This window comes from Dermatophagoides farinae, chromosome 1 (genome assembly GCF_024713945.1).
Source record: "Dermatophagoides farinae isolate YC_2012a chromosome 1, ASM2471394v1, whole genome shotgun sequence".
Classification (NCBI taxonomy): Eukaryota; Metazoa; Arthropoda; class Arachnida; order Sarcoptiformes; family Pyroglyphidae; genus Dermatophagoides; species Dermatophagoides farinae.
In genome coordinates, this window is record NC_134677.1 from 4,902,624 (window position 1) to 4,920,176 (window position 17,553).

Sequence of the window (17,553 nt, forward strand, 5' to 3'; positions counted from 1 at the left end):
CTTTTGAGTGTTGTTCACTCTTTTGATTGGCCATCATTTCTCTGACCTAAATGGCTCCAAACTCTAGAGCAAGATATTTTCGAAAAGTGAGAGAGATAGAAAGAGAAAAAGAAACGCCTAATTTTTTTCTTTTTCGTAGTCGTTGTCATTGTTCAATCCTAAATCTGGGTTCATGTTTTTACGTCATTCTTTGGCGTGATACAGGACCAAATTTTGCTTGAAATCAACGGGAGACATCACGAGCATAGCTAAAAATTTCAGTCTACCTCCATGTTTGCTTCTTTTAATAGAACTACATTATTTCGTTCATTTTTTCCTCATTGACATATTCACTCTTTTTACACATTCATTATATGAAATATGAATCAAAAAGAATCAGAATCTTGGATGCAAGGATGCAAAACTTTTATATTGATATTCATTTCAAATAGATGTATTGAACCGGACAATGGATTCCTGTCAATGTCAATGTTCAATGTTTTCCTATCATGTGGTTAATCAAACGTTTGTTAATATGAATGGTGATGTTTTTCATTTCAATTATCGGCACTACAATGGCAATCGCCTTAGCTAATGAGCAGTTGCCGAATCGTGAGAAGCAAAATTTGAAATAGTAAATGGTAATGATTGTTTGTTTAGCTGATGGAGTAATCATTTCAAGATCGATTGACTGCCTTGCAATACCAAATAGACAAATATCAATTGGCAGAATCAATTTGAGCAAATCTTCTGGAATTGCTATTCTATTGGACTCATTGATTGATTGTTTTTATTGGCTTTGTTACATTGTTTAAAATGAACCACGGCTATCATAAGTACAAGAGTCCCATGATGACCATCCATTAATTAATGATATAGTCAATAATACGTGTTGTCATTGTCAACGTAATGTCCATTTTATTATTTAGAATTTGATAGCCATTTTTGTGCTTATTTGCAAATTATTATCTCGAATTTCATCTTTCTAAAAAAAGTTTCAATAGGTTATGAAAAGTTAAAGCAGCTTAGAAAAGGTAATTAATTGTTCATGCCGATGTGCAATCATCATTCAAATTAAATAGTCATTTTCCGTGTTTTTTTAATTCAATTTCAACTTTTAATCATTCATCATTTTAAAATGCCATTTTGAATCAATCAATCAATCATCATATTGAATCACGCGCTCTCACAAACAAATATAAACATAGCAACAATGACCTCGGTTGATTCTCGTACATAAGAATTTTCCTCTAATATGGCCACTATCATGAGATTTACAATGGAGAATTGTCGTCAATACAGCTAACGAATTAAACAACAAACAAATCAGGTAAGAGAGCCGTTTTGTTGATAAAAAACATGGCTATAAGGCCATTGATAATGGGGACTAGTATGTAATCATTTCCTTGTTTGTGTCCATTTGTCAATGCATATTGGCCATCTCTGTGTTATTTATTATTGATCGTGAATGATGAAATCTCCAATTACCATTCGTTTGTCTGTTTGTTGCTGGGTTTTAGAGGAAAATGTCTCTTCTCTATTTCTTTTATGTCTCGATCATCGTTATAATGATGGCTGTCATTGGATCATTTGTTGTCCTCTTAACAAATCAAACGGTTTGAATAGAACCTGACACTGCATTGGACAAATATTTGTTCAACATTTGTATCTAAACGCGTGTCCGATTTTCTCTTTTCTTCCCTTTTTTCCTTGTCAATCAAAAAATAACTTTCACTTAGCTAACCCTGAAGAATGGCGTATCAACCATTAGTTGGGCCCTGGGCGATTCCACCCATCCAATGGCAGATCCGCCACTGCATCTCTTATCAATGATGCTCAATTAGGTATATTCATTGATAAGGATATTTAATCATGTAGAAGTGTTTAAAAAAAACAATAACGATGACAAATTCAGAGATACTCAGAATCATCAGGCCTGTTGATCGATTGGTTGTTGAAATAAAGTTTACGAATTAACAAACCAAATTCTATCATTCATCTACTTCCATGAAATTATGAAACGATTTAGGATTGCTAAAGAATTCAGGTGTACTATTTCGGAATTTAAAGTTTTGACAATCAATTCTGTTAGAAGATTAAAAAATAAAAAAGACAGTATGAGATGGTTGTTTCGGGTTTTGGCCTGATGGTCTTATTATCATTTAGAATCAATCAGCACCCCAACATAACAATGAAAGTAATCTGATTCCATGACATTATTTAACTGATAATGAATGAAGGACTTAAACAGTTAATTATATTTATATTCTCTACTAAATTATTCATGCCGTCTAATCATGTATAGCCAATTCTGTTATTCATAAACAATGAGTTAAACAAATACACAGTGAAATTATTTGAGTTGCTTATCGTATATATCTCTACTACTAATATTGTAAAATGTAATCATGATTTTTTTTTGGCTTGGTCCAACCTGGTCCAACAATATTATCACTGAAAACAATATTAAAGCCTTGCGAATCAAACGATCATGATTCTTTGAAAAGATTCAGTCATCAACAATCGATATCATTCATGCATTGCATGGTGTATTCGTAAATTATAATTTTTATAAAGCAAGCAAATTGATTTGTTTTTCATTAATTTCAAGATTAAATTTACTATCGAATTGAAAAAGTGTTTATTCAAACATTTTTATGATGTCAATGCCAAAATCAATTAAAATAAACAACAATGAATGGGGATAGAATTGAATTGTTTGGAACAATGAGACATAGAACGACAGTATCAGTTGATGATAATAATAATTTCAATTATTGCTTTACTCAATCATATTTCTGCAATCTTTTCAAGGTTCGTTTTTTTTCAAAAGTTAACCACCATAATATAGCTTTTGTGGGTGCAAAGATCATATGTTTTTTTTTATTCACCCAAACGGTTTGTGTTTACTTTGGATATCAAGATCGATAAAAAAAAATAAAGCCGATTGATAGAATTTCTTTCATAAATTCAACTATTTAACACATGTACATTGGTTGTTTTTACCAGCACCGATATGATTCAGGAATATACCAACTATATAGATACAATCATCAATCAATTTATTGATCTGATCGATCGAATCGAAATTCTGAATTTTTTTTGGCAACAATTTTTGCAAAAAATAATAAAAGGATAAAACCTGATATTTGTGATTGTGTAAAAATGCTTACTTCTAAACGTTTGTCATATGATCTTGTTCAGGCCTTAATTTTGATTTCTTATTCTTTTTAAGCTGAACAAGCAATGATGATAAGAGATATTTAAATTTGTGTGCCAGTTAATCAGGTAGAAAAAACTTTCGTTTTCATCATTTAAAGATTGTTATCATTGCTGAGTGAGCCTGCCTACCTAACCAAGTTAATGCTCTTTTCTCAATCATAAATCTCAGTCAATCTCATTCTTGTTTGTTATTTATTCAAACTCTATCCAAACATCAACATTTTATCATAGCTTTGGCAGAGACTCATGATCATTATTACTTTCAATGATAATAAATGATGATAAAATAAGATATCTGAAGAAAAACAAAGTTACTATTCATTTGTTTTTATTCAAATGAAATTCAACACATTGTGTGAGCTTGGAATATGTTAAACATAGAATCAAAAACTGTGAATATGAAAGGTTATGAATGGTTTTTCAATTTTAGGTGATTAACTTTTTGGCTATAAGTATCGTATGGCGTGGAATAGGAATTGAACTGCGTAGTGGTATTGTAAGAGTTGTATAAGTTAATAAAATATCGCTTTTGTTGTTTATCACTGTCATAGAATTACAGATTAACAAATGCAATTGAAAACAACAGCTAGAAAAAGCCAAGAGGCAAAAAAAAAATATAGTCACATGTAGTTATTGTTTTCATTTGACTTGATAAATGCCATCATGGCTGTTGATTCGGAATTTTCGACTGGAACATTTTTCATTCGAATGCAAACAAGTCTACTTGATACCGTCAACATCAACAGTGTGTAGTTGTCAACAAAAAAAAAAGAAATGGGCAAAATTATTTTTAGATAATAAGCCATAACCTAGCTAAATTATATATTCGCCTTGGCCCGAGTGTTTCGCATGCATCGCAATCGCAATGAAATGAGCCGAATGATTGAATTGGCTGCTGTGATTATCATCGAGACATCAGCTATAAATAGGTCTGATGATGTGTGCAAAAAAAAAAATGTTTTTGCTTACTCGAATTCGATGGTCATGCTATCCATCATTCACTAACACTTTTACACACATTCATCACTCATATCAGCAAGCAAGTAAGTAGAAGTGTTTAAAACTGCTTTACCTTGTTGCTGAGCTCTAATCGAATCATTGATTTGAAACAAAAAAAAAATTTACATGAATTTGGAGTAGAAAAATCAATGAATGGATTATAAGGACGCACAGCTTGATTAGTATCGATGATCATAATTTACAATGTATCAGCATATCATTTCGTATCAATGTTGTCGATAATAATGATGATGATTGTGCTTTTAGCAAATCACGAGTTAAGCTTATAACTTATATACGTAGGTTGAACATTTTAGATTCATCATTAGGATCAATTTTTTTTTATAAAGAGAACCATTCTGCTCACTAGAATTAAAACACTTTATTGGGATAATGAATAAATCGATCAATCGACAGCGTTATGAATTAAATCATAATAGAAAAAAAAACTTGATTTCTTGGTTAATAATATCTGTTTTCACCTATTAATTCAATTAATAAATTTGTGTTTAGTTTGCCTCTCAAGCTCCTGTTGTATTTTTTTGTTTGTTTGTATATATGATGGATAGAAAAAAAAATCTTTATGAATTGATGCAATGGCCACATTGAATATATGACAATCAGGATTAAGAATCATATATCTGCCTATCAGTTTTTATCGATCGTTTTTTTATGCCTAAACAATTTCAACCATCGACAATCCAACAAAAAAACAACAACAATAAACACAAGAAAACATTGATTGTGGCCAAATAGAGAAAGGTAAAGACGATGACCAGACGTATATAATTATAATCTTCAGGTTCGAATCATTTTGAATTGAGCCTAATTTAAAGTTTATTTAGGAAAAGCTAAAAGCAATGTGAAGTTGAATAAAATCCTTTTTTTTTCGTTGAATGAAGTGAACACATATATGTTGATCATGTGGACATGTCGATGTGGTGATTTTCTTTGAATGAGCTGAAGCTAAAGCTTTTGAAAAATTTATTATTATGCTCGCCGTTTCCATCATCATCATCACACCAAATGCAGTATGATGCATTCGGATGATGATGATGTTCGGAATGTTATGTTGCATAAACCTACACACACGAATGTAGCAACAATCCTGCTAGATTGACTGTGTGTCCCATCTCTGTATGCTCATCAAGGGCTACTTCGAGGGTCATAATCGATTAAAATTCATTCGGTCGAAGCTCATAAATTTTCTGATCGTCATGATCGGTTGGTTCACAGAAGCTATGAAGTAATGAAAACATTCAGAATCAGTTTGGATATAGCATAGCCAAGCAATATACCTTTACAGCACACCAGATAGCAATGCATTAGGCCAACAAAAGCAATCTCATTCTCAATCGATAGGTTGCCGAACCGAATGTTGGGGTTAGTCAACTTTGGCCACAAATGATCACAACTTTGTTATCGATTTTTCCAATATTGGGTTGGATTATCCAGGCGACATACGAAAAAATGAACGTGAATGACAGATCCAGAAATAAGAAATGCGAAAATATAATCGGAACATGTGCCAATAAATTATGAAGAAAGAGACAATAAACAAACGCTCATCTATAGCTTGATGACCATTCGGTTCATTTCATTGTGCATTCGGCATTTGTAATTGGATAATAAAAAATCTCAAAACACTCATGACATGTATGCTTAGCCATTGGTCTAGTTAGTAGTTTTATTCGTTTATCCGGTGATATTTATGTCTGGCCGGTTGTCAAGATGCCAATCTTCAATTTATGACCATAACAATTCATTTGAATGGACCTGTGGTTCAGAAATGTGACATTCGAAACAATTCATTCATTTTCTTCATTTTTAGCGCCATCTAGTATGAAGATTATTTTATTGACGTATTAAATTTTTAATTTTTCAGCAAAAGCTTAATTACAATAGCGAAATACAAAGTTATATATGTTTTGTTCACATTAATATAGCTTTAATTTTTTTTCTTTGATCGATTGGAATGTGCTAAATTAAATATATTAAAAATGATAGATAGACAGACATGGAAAGAGAAAAGTTAATGATTATTAATAATCAATATCAAGGATATAGCAGCCACCAATTGTCAGTCAATCAATGGAATTATGATGAATAACGGTACGTGCTGCTGCCGTATTAATGATCATTATATTATAACTTACCTGTCAAGGTGTTGTCTTGATTATTGGTCATCATAGCATTGGTTATCATTACATTTAACCGAAATAAGAACGGTCGGTCATTGAGATAACATAATACTTGATTTGATAATATTCGATTGCTATATTTAAAATGGCTTAACCACCATTCGAATCATTATTACTTATTATCACACGGCCAACAAAACTGATAATTGATACAACCTTGTATCTACAAACAAAAATAGTAACATAGTATCGATCCAAATGTTCATTGATTATGATCCGATTAGGTGTGGTAATCATAATTTAATTTAATTTTTTTTTTTGAAATAAACTGAATTAGATGTCTGCACAATATCGGCGGTCATTGTCGTTCATTAACATTCTATTCAATCAAAATGATTGAATAAAAAGGGTGATGCAAAATGATGAAAATTGTGGCAAAAATATATATTCATTCAAACTCATTGAAGTTATCAGAATTATGTGAGCCATCATTAAACTCTTTCTAATCATTTGGATGGTTCATAAATAGCATTGTGACTAAATTATTCGCAGCTTTATACATTCTACTTTCATCAACAGTTGGCTCGAATGCAGCTACAGGTCAACATTTTTTGTTCATTGAACAAAAAAAGATCAGAGATAAATTAGTTATCGGTTATGACCCAAGTTCAAATGGAACATCTGTCATTCTTGGCCAATCAATTGTTTGTGCATGGACACGTGGCAGGTGTGATAGAAAAACGACTATTACGGTAGCACCAAGGTACCAACAAGGTCTGAATCCGACACGTGTCCAACTATAGTTAAGGCTACCACAGCAATTCATGATAATTATGGTCTTTTCTGTGACCACCTGTACTTAATGTTAAAACTTCAGTGGGTCTTTCTTTAACAAAAATTCCCATTGTACTCAAAAATCAAAATAAAGGTTCATTTATACAATAAGTAATCAATGACAGATGTCCTCGATGGCCACGTAGGAGGAGATGATGAAGATTGCTTTGAAATCTGTTCGCGTGTCTTTCGGTTGTTGCCATAGTACCAATGATCATAATGATTGGTCAGTATTAATCACAATTAGTCTGAAGATTTTAAGATATTTTCAAAATTAAGCCGTTGAAATAATCAAACTACACTAAAATATATAACGAGATGAAAATGGCAAATATTCGATGATTGCAAATAATTTCTATGTTCAGGGCATGAATTTTAATCTACAAATGAAATTCTTCAGCATAGTAGCAATTAATGACGAGTTAAAAATTTTTCAGCTTATTTGCTACATGAAAAAAAACCTGTACCACATAAACTACTTGTTGGTAAATTTGACATTCACCGGTGTAAATGATGGTTGTGGTGAATGACAAACTCACGCAACCAAACCCGAATGAAGCAAACAAGATGATGGCTGCTTAATCGGCTCTATAAACATGATTAATTGATATTTTCGAGCACATACAAAAACAAAAATATCGTTTTTAGGCCTATCTCCTTGGATGTAACATTATGGCTATATTCGAACAAGAGTTCAATGTCTTGTACATCATTTATCGAAATGTACATCCTTGAACGTGTATTCGCAACATACGAAAATGCTGTACCTGTAAAAAAACGTTGGCCATGATCGTAAAAAACGCGAATACCTTCAAATCCTTGAGTGTCAATGTTTCATGATGGTGGTAAGAAATGGATACAATTTTCGTGGTAAGCAACATATATAGAGAGAAAATTTTATAAACTTTGCTACAATCCAAGGTTTGGAAACATTTTTTCTCTTCATCATCATCATCATTATTATTATCTACTATTACGATATTATTATTATTGAAATAAGACGATTAAAAAAAGAGTCAGACAGTCAGACAAAATGGATTGAAAAAAGAATATTAATCTGCGCAGCTAAATGAATACATTTGCAAAAAATGGATACATTACATACACATTTTTAGCATGTCTGAATTAATCGACAATTACAAATGATCATCATAAATGGCTACAATTGCTTTCATTGTTCCTATCTTTCTGGCTATCAGGCTTTTTATTTATTTTTTAATTTATTTAGCTTGATAATCAAAAGACCACTAAAATTATTTATCATGTGTTCAAGTGAGTCAGTCATCAATTTTTTTTCATTATTTTTCATCGTCATCAACGTTGATGATGATGATGATGATGTAAATATACGGCATCAGTCGGAAATCCGATACTGATCAATGTTCATTAGGGTGAGCATCACATTCATATGATAAAATGGCTCCAACGACTGGTTCCAGTAACGAACATGTGCCAAAATTAATACGTAAGCAACGTGGAGCGATTGACGTCAAAATCACACACGCACACACAAACAAACAACCATACACATTTATATTGGCGTTATATGGTATGTATGCGTATGTGCTTGTTGTATTTTGTTTCATTTTCCTGTTCTTTCATAATTGATTTGTCAATTGCGTCATTTGAAAGTTTGTCATCATGCATACCTATTGGATTGGCTTAATAATGATGCTCGTACTATTAGCGTATTGTCGATAGAAGTTATGATGATGATGATGATGTTGGCAACCAGATAGGTTTCATTCGAATCCCGAACAAACAAACAAATCATCGATCATGTGTCCGAATGCGAGAAGGCAGATTCTCAAAACAAACAACAGAGAATTGGTTGGATGTACATTATCAACAAAATATCACAAATGGCCATTTTCTAGTATGTATATAGAGAAAAAGCAAATGTATGAATCTAGGTGTGGATTAAAAAGATCATCTATGATGATCAGGTGATGATTATACGAACCTTTCAACATTCGAAATATATTAGTATCATGTTATCCAATCGTAGGTGTCAAATATGTTCATTACGCTAATCTTTGTAATTGAATCAATCAAGAACAAACTAAAAGTGATGATGATGATGATGATCGAAAGCATTTATGCTACATACAGTGCCATCAATGAACAGATAATAAAATTAAAAATTACACATAGAAATTTACGTTTGTTAAGTTGATGCTGCCATCTACCATTCAATCATCTGGAACAAATGACACTATTGACTTAATAAAATCTTGTGAAGTTTGGCCATAAATCAACCAATTATAATAAAATAAATTTATTGATGATGATGATTTAATCATCCAAAAATGATGCATTCATTAGTTAAAATCAGAAAATTCTGTTAATATAAAGTGTTAATTAATTAATTGGCGCTGACCAAGAGATCCGAGAATTTGTCCAACCAGATTCTGACCTAAGTTTTGGTTACCGTAGCCACTTTGTTGTCCGAAGCCATGCTGTTTACCATAAGTAGGTTGTTGGCCATAACCGTGTTGGACATATCCGTGCTGTCCGTGGCCACGTTGCTGGCCATAACCGTGTTGGACATATCCGTGCTGTCCGTGGCCATGTTGCTGGCCATAACCGTTTTGGACATATCCATGCTGCCCGTAGCTTTGCTGATTATATCCAGAACCTCGATTGCCATATCCTGCCAAACCACTGTATTGGGCTGAAGCAAAGCCAAACACAGAGATCAAAAGCGGTAACATTATGAATCGGTTCATTTTGTCAATTCAATAAAGTGTTGTTGGCTCGTTGAAGTTTTGATTATGAATAATTATCAAAATAAAAACCACTGGACGTTTTGGACGAGTTCAATTTAAAATTGAGCATTGAAAATCCTCAGGTATGAAAACAGGTAAAGACAAGGGTCATAAGGCCAGAGGCGATGTAAAACATGAATTTATCCAGTTTTCAGGTCACAATCACGAACTCATTTTTACCATTGGTTTTCAAAATTTTTACTTTAACTTTTTTTTGCTAGCGGCATTTATAATTGCTACATTGTTGAAATTTTAACAATGATACTATCCTAAATTCCTACAGATGGCGATCTATGTTGGTGCCTAGTGGTAACATCATGTCCATTATGAATGCTGAATTGATCCGGTATTTTTGAGCGTAATCATTATCCTTGACAATTGAAATTGTGAACAAAATCATGGCAACAATTAAAAAAACGGCTTCATCTTCGAATCTAAGTAAACCAATGGCCGAAATGGTTAAATCGGCAATCGAACATCATAGTGATGAACGCTTAGGACCGTCATTGGCTGCTATCAAGAAGTTTTTGATCGAGCATTACAATGTTGATATGAAGAAGAAAGCTCATCTTTTACGACGTCATCTTGAAACATCAGTGGCCAAAGGATATTTAGTTCAAACTAAAGGCATTGGAATAAACGGTCGTTTTAAGTTGGCTAAAATAAAAGATTCGAAATCAAAATTTGCAATGACTAAGGTTAAAAATGATCATGATTTGGATTCGGAATCAACGACCACATCAAAAAAAATCAAATCAACAGCTTCTAAACCGATAGTCCAAGCTCAAAAGTCAATGGTAATCGTTAAAGAAAAGAAGGAACCTATGAATAAGAAGAAAGCTAGCCCAATTAAAAAAAAGTGATGATGATTGAATTCCATCATTAAGACGATGACGCAATTACGAATTGAATTATGTTTGTGATAAAATTACATTTCTCATTTAATAAAATATTTTCTCTAAATTATTCCAGTATAGAATCTGAACGGTTGAAATGACAATGATTATAGCCAACAGAATAATGATAACCCATTTGATGGCTAAAGTGAGAAGCCAAAATATACGTAACGTTCGAATGAATTGAATGCCAGCATAAAATATGAACAACATCACTTGTAAAGTAATTATGGCCAAATGGAATGAATGAATTTGCCATTCGAATGATGAATGATCCATAAGACTTTGTATGGCTTGTTGAATGGCTGATTCCATTGTTGATAAAACCGATAATACAATACTGGTTGTAGAATTGAAAATGGCCGATGTGTAAAGAATAATTTGCTTGATGATCTCGGTCAATGGATTAACGATTGTTGAAGAATTGATTCCTACTTGTGTCTTTGGTGAAAATCTAGAAAAATCCTTACGAGACAATGACAACGTATAGAAACGATCCCAATCATTAATCTGTTGAATATAATCCAGTTTAATATGTTCGTACCAAGGTTTCACTTTCATCCACAATGTTTTCTGATAAATAGAATATGAACCGATCGATTGCCAGAATCCAGCCACCATAGCATCAATAATAGGATGTATCATTTGCATCATTTCATTACCATTCGTATCTAGATTAAATGTTTGAAGTAATTCCAGATTAGCCAGCGGAAATCGTTTAGATTTCGATTGTATCATGATACGCAAATCAGAAATTTTTGGACATGAATGTTCAATTGATGATTGAAAATACAGCCATTCCGGTGGATCACTTTGAAGTGTATGATTCAAACGGATGTATGGACATTGTTTTCGATTGAAATTGACAAACAAATTTGATTGTTTTTCCATTTTGAGTTGATAATCCAATGTAAAAAAACTGCCAAATTTACATTTTATTTTAGCTTGATAATGGTCAATATGACCATCATCAGATGTCGCTACACGCTCAATCCAGGTGATCAACGTTATTGGGAGAAAACCTTTGGCCACGGGCAATACAAATTGTGCGTTGATTTCAATTTGCTTCCATTTGTTATCGTTGTTTGTTTTTAAACTTTTCTTTTCACTAATCACTTTTATCGTTGCGTTCATATCGAAATGATCTGTAGTTTGCAAATGATATTCATCAACCATGAAATTATTCCTACCAGAAAAGTTGATTTGTTTATACTTGAGCATTAAATCGAAATCGATCGAAAACAATGGAAACGATAGTTGAAGATGGTATTCTCCATTATCATCATTCACTAAAACTGGCGTAAAATTGCCTCTCGAATGGAACAATTCAAATTTCATGAACACTGAAGAAGAATCTGAATCAATTGACTTTGTTGTGGACGAATGTTTAATTATGGTAATGATGATTATCGTGATCAGGGTTACGTGATAACGATCCATTGTTTGCTTCATCAATATCCTGGTCTTTATGGCCAAATGGCATCAATTAAATTATCACAGAAATTGTGCTTTGGGAACAAATGGCCAACTTATGAATAGTAACAGACAAAATAGCATGGCAAAACAAAGCAAAACAAAACAAAACTTGTTTTTCAACGCTCTGTCCTTGAAACGATATGTTTGTCGATGAAGTTAATTTATGACTGACCAGCCAAAACAGAGTTGTGAATGTCATCAACAATACACACATTTATGTAAGGTTATCATGAATCGCATCAAGAAAAAGCATCAATACCCAATGTTCCAATCGTCATCCAATATAGTCAAGTTGGATAGGATAATTCGCCATTAACTAGTGATGACTATCAGTAATTAAACGTGGGAATATTCACACGAAAGATTGCAGCATTTTTTCCTTTTAGTTTCTAAAGATTATTTTTAGTTGAATTTATTTTATTTTATTTTTGCATTCTGTTGAATAAAATTTTTAATATCCATTATACAAAAAAACAGATTGTTTAAGAGACAAGTTAATCTTTAAAAATTGTTTTTGTTGTTGTCGTTGTAACCATTGATTTTTTGATATTATCATAAAGTTTTCGAAAATAATTGAGCATAAGATTCACTTCATCCTGCATTTTTTGTCCAATGTAACTTTCCAATTGGTTCCAATCATTACGTGAATGAAAATATTCATTAGTAGTTTGTTGTGTTTGTTCTAAAATGTGGATTTCATTATGTACTTCGTCCGAAAGAAATCTATACATTTGATCTTCTTTATTGGCTAAAAATTGATCAAAATAATCCATTAGCAAAATCATCTGTGATTCAGAACGATAGATATGATCCTCGACAAAGCCGAATAATAATTGATCATATTCTTTACGGAAATTTGGAGATTTTGGTGGCACTGGCCAATTATGATAATCATCACCACTGACAGAAATTGCTTTGATTTGAATATGTTTAAAATTCGTTAATGTAGCGGATATTATTAATTATTAGTTTTTTTTTGATCAGGCAATTCTATTTAGTTTCAACATACCTAATGAAACGATAATGCAAAAAACCAAAGTCAACGTCGATGGATGCATTCTGAATGTTCTTTATACGATTGTAATTTAAATGAAAATGACAATTAAAAAAAAAACTAAGACACTGGTTTTTATTCAATGTAATCTTATTTTCTTAATTGATTGCAATGATATTTTTGAAAAACAACACTCAAAATTAATATCTACTGATTGGATCCAAAAGTTTTAATTGATCCATTGATATTGATATTGATTGGATTTGATTTGGAGCATCTGTGCGTGAGCTACAATCTTTTACCCTCTTGAATAATGGGGGTTATCTAATCGTCAAGTACTTTACATTTTATGGCCAAAAAACATCCTATTTTTCATGTCACTGAGCTTGAAAATGATTTTGATTGCAAATTTAATTTTGCCGTTAGTACCATTAACGCTATTATCATGAAAAATTCCTCCTATGAAAAAAATCGCTAATTGAAATTACCTCGATTATTTTTTTTGTTACGTTCATTACTGTATAATAGAATCTCGGCTGAAATGTTTGTTTGGCAGCTATGACATGGATATGACGAACACATATAGTATTCATTAAATAAACGAATGTTCCATTTCAGGTGTCAGGTGTCTTTGATGCACGGTGATGTTGAGCAAAATTTTTTTAAAAAATCTTCAAGCACATGAGAAATGGAAATTAATTAAAAATTAGGCAAGCAAAAAAGATATATTGTTGGCACGCAATTTAAAATTCTTGATGAGCATTTGGAATGCAGAGAATAGCTATATATTTCGTATTTCAACAGAACAATAACCACCAACCCATGTATATCGCGTGTCAAACAACAAAAGAAAAAAATATTATTGAATAAAAGAAAAAATGACTGAATAACAAATCCTCATATTTCAAAACCCAACTCCAACTGACGACCATATTTTTTTATTTATTTTTTTAAATTTTATAATGAAAATTATTCTGTGGTATCATGGTAGGCAATTTTGTGATGCACAGGTTTTTTGGAACAAATCCATTTTATGGCCATAGAAATTTAATTTACAAGGTATTTGCACTCGAATGCACACACATATACATAGACAAGATTAATGAACATGGCCCGAAATGGATTCATTTTAATATTCAAAAGCGACTATTATGAATAATGAATATTCTTAACTTATTATGGATTCAATATAGCTACTGACCTACTGGATCTTTGAATCGTTCTCATAGGATTGATGATGAATAACTTAATCAAATTGATGATATGATTATAATGCTAGAAAAAAAACCTGTCTGTCTATCTAAATCAGAAAGACCGACTGACCACCTTGATGAACATCATCATTGGTTGATTGATTATAATGGATAAATTATTAGTAGCAGCTAAAATAAAGAAATTAATCCAACTAAATCAAGTTGGATGCACATAAACACATAGATACATCAAATTCGTATTCATATAACTTGATCGAATTTTGATTGCCAGTTTTAACTCTGGTCGGCTTGTTCGATTCAATAGTAATGCCGACGATTGAGCTACGAAGCAATCAAATGATGATGATGATCGGAATGTAATGAAAACGCCGTGATATTACTCCTCCTTCGTTTGCTTATTTGCCATCATGATCATCATTTCAATTTTCACAATCAGCATTGACACCAGCAACGATTTGATTATCGAGTTCAAGAAAATTCGGCATTTGGCTAAATCAAGCGGAAATTTTTTCCAATCGATTGTCCTAGTTCTATTTACAAAAATTTTTATTTCATTTTGATTTGCCTGGATGTGTTGAATGGAAATGCAAACAACTAGATTCGGAAATTGTCCATTGCTTTTTTCATTATTGTAAGGCTTCTTATTTTTATATCGATAATTCACATTGCATTACAATTACATTCTAGAATCTATCATCCTAAAAACTCTGAATCTAACCTATTGGTCATATATTGTTTAGCTTATTTCCCGACAGATGTTCAACGAAAAGCCTGAATTTTATTACAATGTTTTCAAGTGACCATTTTCATAAGTGTATTTGATTGGTTTCTCTCTTATGAATTTTGTTAAACTTTGTATCCATTCCTTCAAGTTTAGCGCTAATGATTTCCAATTGATTGATCAACTTTATATACTATCGATGCTTAATTGAAGAATAAATAAATTTTGTATAAGAGAAACAGAAAAAAATTGCTCGCAGGTATCACTATGAATCAGAAATGAGAGAAGTCTGTTTATAGGCAAAATTATATAATATTTGCCATCAAATACATTTAATGGTTAATAGGGAATCGAAACCGATATATAAATTGAATTATATATTGAAGCCGCATTTCTTTGATCTCCCCTCTTGTTTGATATCTATAAATTGTATATTATGCTGTTATTTGGCCTTACATTTTCGGCGGACCACATTGATCATTGCTATATTTGCGTTTGTCGTCATTTTTTTTTGTTTTTATTATTAGATTCGTATTTGAACGCGAATCGTTTTTCATGATGATGATGATATTGATGATTCGAATTATATTATTGCATTTGAAATAGCAATCTTGTTTGTCCATATTGGAATCCATATTTGATATAGCCATTAGGTCAGCTATGTTGTGTATGAATCTCAATAAACATTGATCCAAGCAAAAGTACAAACCATTAATTGAGTGAGACATTATTTATTGATTTCATTTGTTAATAATAATTCAATAAATGGAATGGCAATATGAACCGTTCAAAGTGAAGATGGACAATATTCTCATTCTGTGTTTGATTGTCATTGGACGGATGATCAAATAATAGAAAAACTGTTTAGGCCAAGGATTAAATTGACGGAATAATGCAAGAATCATAACCAAGAAAAAGGGAGAGAGATAACAAATCAACATCAAAAATCACAAAAGATTTAAACAGAAATCATCTTACTGCTTATCATAAAAACTAGACCATTGGCCATCGAATCGCGGCAACATTATCTTTGCACTTTAATGACGTCAAATATATCGTATACAATCTTATGCTAAAGGAATTAATTAAGATGAGCAAAGGATTGTATAATGCACAAGCCTTGTACAATGGACCAGCATTTTTTCCTTATTCAACTTTTTTTGAGTGAATTATTTTAATGATGACAATGTTCATGATGATTATGTTGGTAAGTATGCTTTGCATCGTTTGAATGCTATTAGGCATATATACTAACCGATGATAACATTTGGGCATACTGATGATGAGACTTTCGTATTTTGTGTATATGTTGAAACTTGTGAGTGAAAGTAAAGCGATTACAATATTTCAACTTGATTCTTCTTTCCATTTTCCAAGTTTTTCTAGAACTTTTGGAGACTTTTTGGGTGGGGGGCTCTGATAAATTTGCATATTATATATGGTGTCCTTTTTTCCACCATTACCACATTTCAATAGGATTCATATTATGAATGAACTACGGATAAAAATCATTTCTTATATGCATATATGCATGGTATACCATTGAGGAATAATGAAAATGGAAATCACTCTCGTTTGCCTTGCAATCACAGTTTCACCATGTATACACAAGTCTTTTGTATCGAATATTGTATACGAATTAATTGATCTCAAATCGATTGGCTCTATTCATTCATATTTGCATAAATAGTCGGGCTTTAACATTATAATGCTATCGTCCCAATTGTCAGAATCGTAAATTTATGGGCAAATTTTCTCAAATTTCATGTCCATTTTTTCCGAAAATTCATAATATTTTTCTTGATAGTAATAATGATGGTCGAATCAACTCCATATGCATTTGGCAGCCTACAAATTACAAAATTAAGGAATGTTTTGGCCGTGGTTAATATGAAACTACATTATATCATGATAGCTCATTATCTACCCTCATTGTATTCCAATTTGATAGAGGAGGATCACAAAACCGTTACATGTTACCAAAGAGACGTGTGTATTATTGAATGTATACTGCAAATTATGTCCGCTATAATCCAATCATTTGTTTGGGTGCAATTAATTATATAGAGCAATTAATTGGAACCAAATGCTGCATTATTTTTGTCACATATGAATATATACCATTAAATTTGTTCGTGGACTTATAGAAAAGACAATAAATTAGACAAGTTGTCTCCAACTTTCTTCGCTCAGAGATCGTATAAGTGATCTAAAAAACACATCGCTATTATGGATTGTTAATTGAACATCACTGAATCAGACAATGCCGGTTATGTGAATGAGCATGTGACAAAACAAATGGCCCTATT

The 17,553-nt window shown here is 31.9% G+C and overlaps 3 protein-coding genes and 1 long non-coding RNA gene across 4 annotated transcripts; 1 reads left to right on the forward strand and 3 right to left on the reverse strand.

Annotated features, from left to right (window-relative positions):
• Positions 1–4,986: 4,986 nt before the first annotated feature.
• LOC124492014 (uncharacterized) lies at positions 4,987–9,227 on the reverse strand. Its single transcript, XR_006958993.2, has 5 exons — positions 9,139–9,227; positions 8,825–9,048; positions 6,357–8,765; positions 5,499–6,180; positions 4,987–5,439 (listed from the first exon to the last, which is right to left on the reverse strand). It is a non-coding gene; the product is annotated as an uncharacterized LOC124492014 (long non-coding RNA).
• Positions 9,228–9,446: 219 nt separating this feature from the next.
• LOC124491769 (histone H1) lies at positions 9,447–10,909 on the forward strand. The gene is made up of 2 exons (XM_047054470.2): positions 9,447–10,026; positions 10,227–10,909. The coding sequence occupies exon 2, from the start codon at positions 10,342–10,344 to the stop codon at positions 10,804–10,806; it is 465 nt and encodes a 154-aa protein (XP_046910426.2). The 5' UTR covers positions 9,447–10,026; positions 10,227–10,341; the 3' UTR covers positions 10,807–10,909.
• Positions 10,885–12,682, reverse strand: LOC124492012 (uncharacterized). Its single transcript, XM_047054766.2, has one exon. It carries the CDS (start codon positions 12,289–12,291, stop codon positions 10,885–10,887), a length of 1,407 nt encoding a protein of 468 aa, XP_046910722.2. The 5' UTR covers positions 12,292–12,682.
• Positions 12,683–12,714: 32 nt separating this feature from the next.
• LOC124492055 (uncharacterized) lies at positions 12,715–13,482 on the reverse strand. The gene is made up of 2 exons (XM_047054823.2): positions 13,325–13,482; positions 12,715–13,228 (listed from the first exon to the last, which is right to left on the reverse strand). Exons 1-2 carry the CDS (start codon positions 13,371–13,373, stop codon positions 12,810–12,812), a joined length of 468 nt encoding a protein of 155 aa, XP_046910779.2. The 5' UTR covers positions 13,374–13,482; the 3' UTR covers positions 12,715–12,809.
• Positions 13,483–17,553: the final 4,071 nt, after the last annotated feature.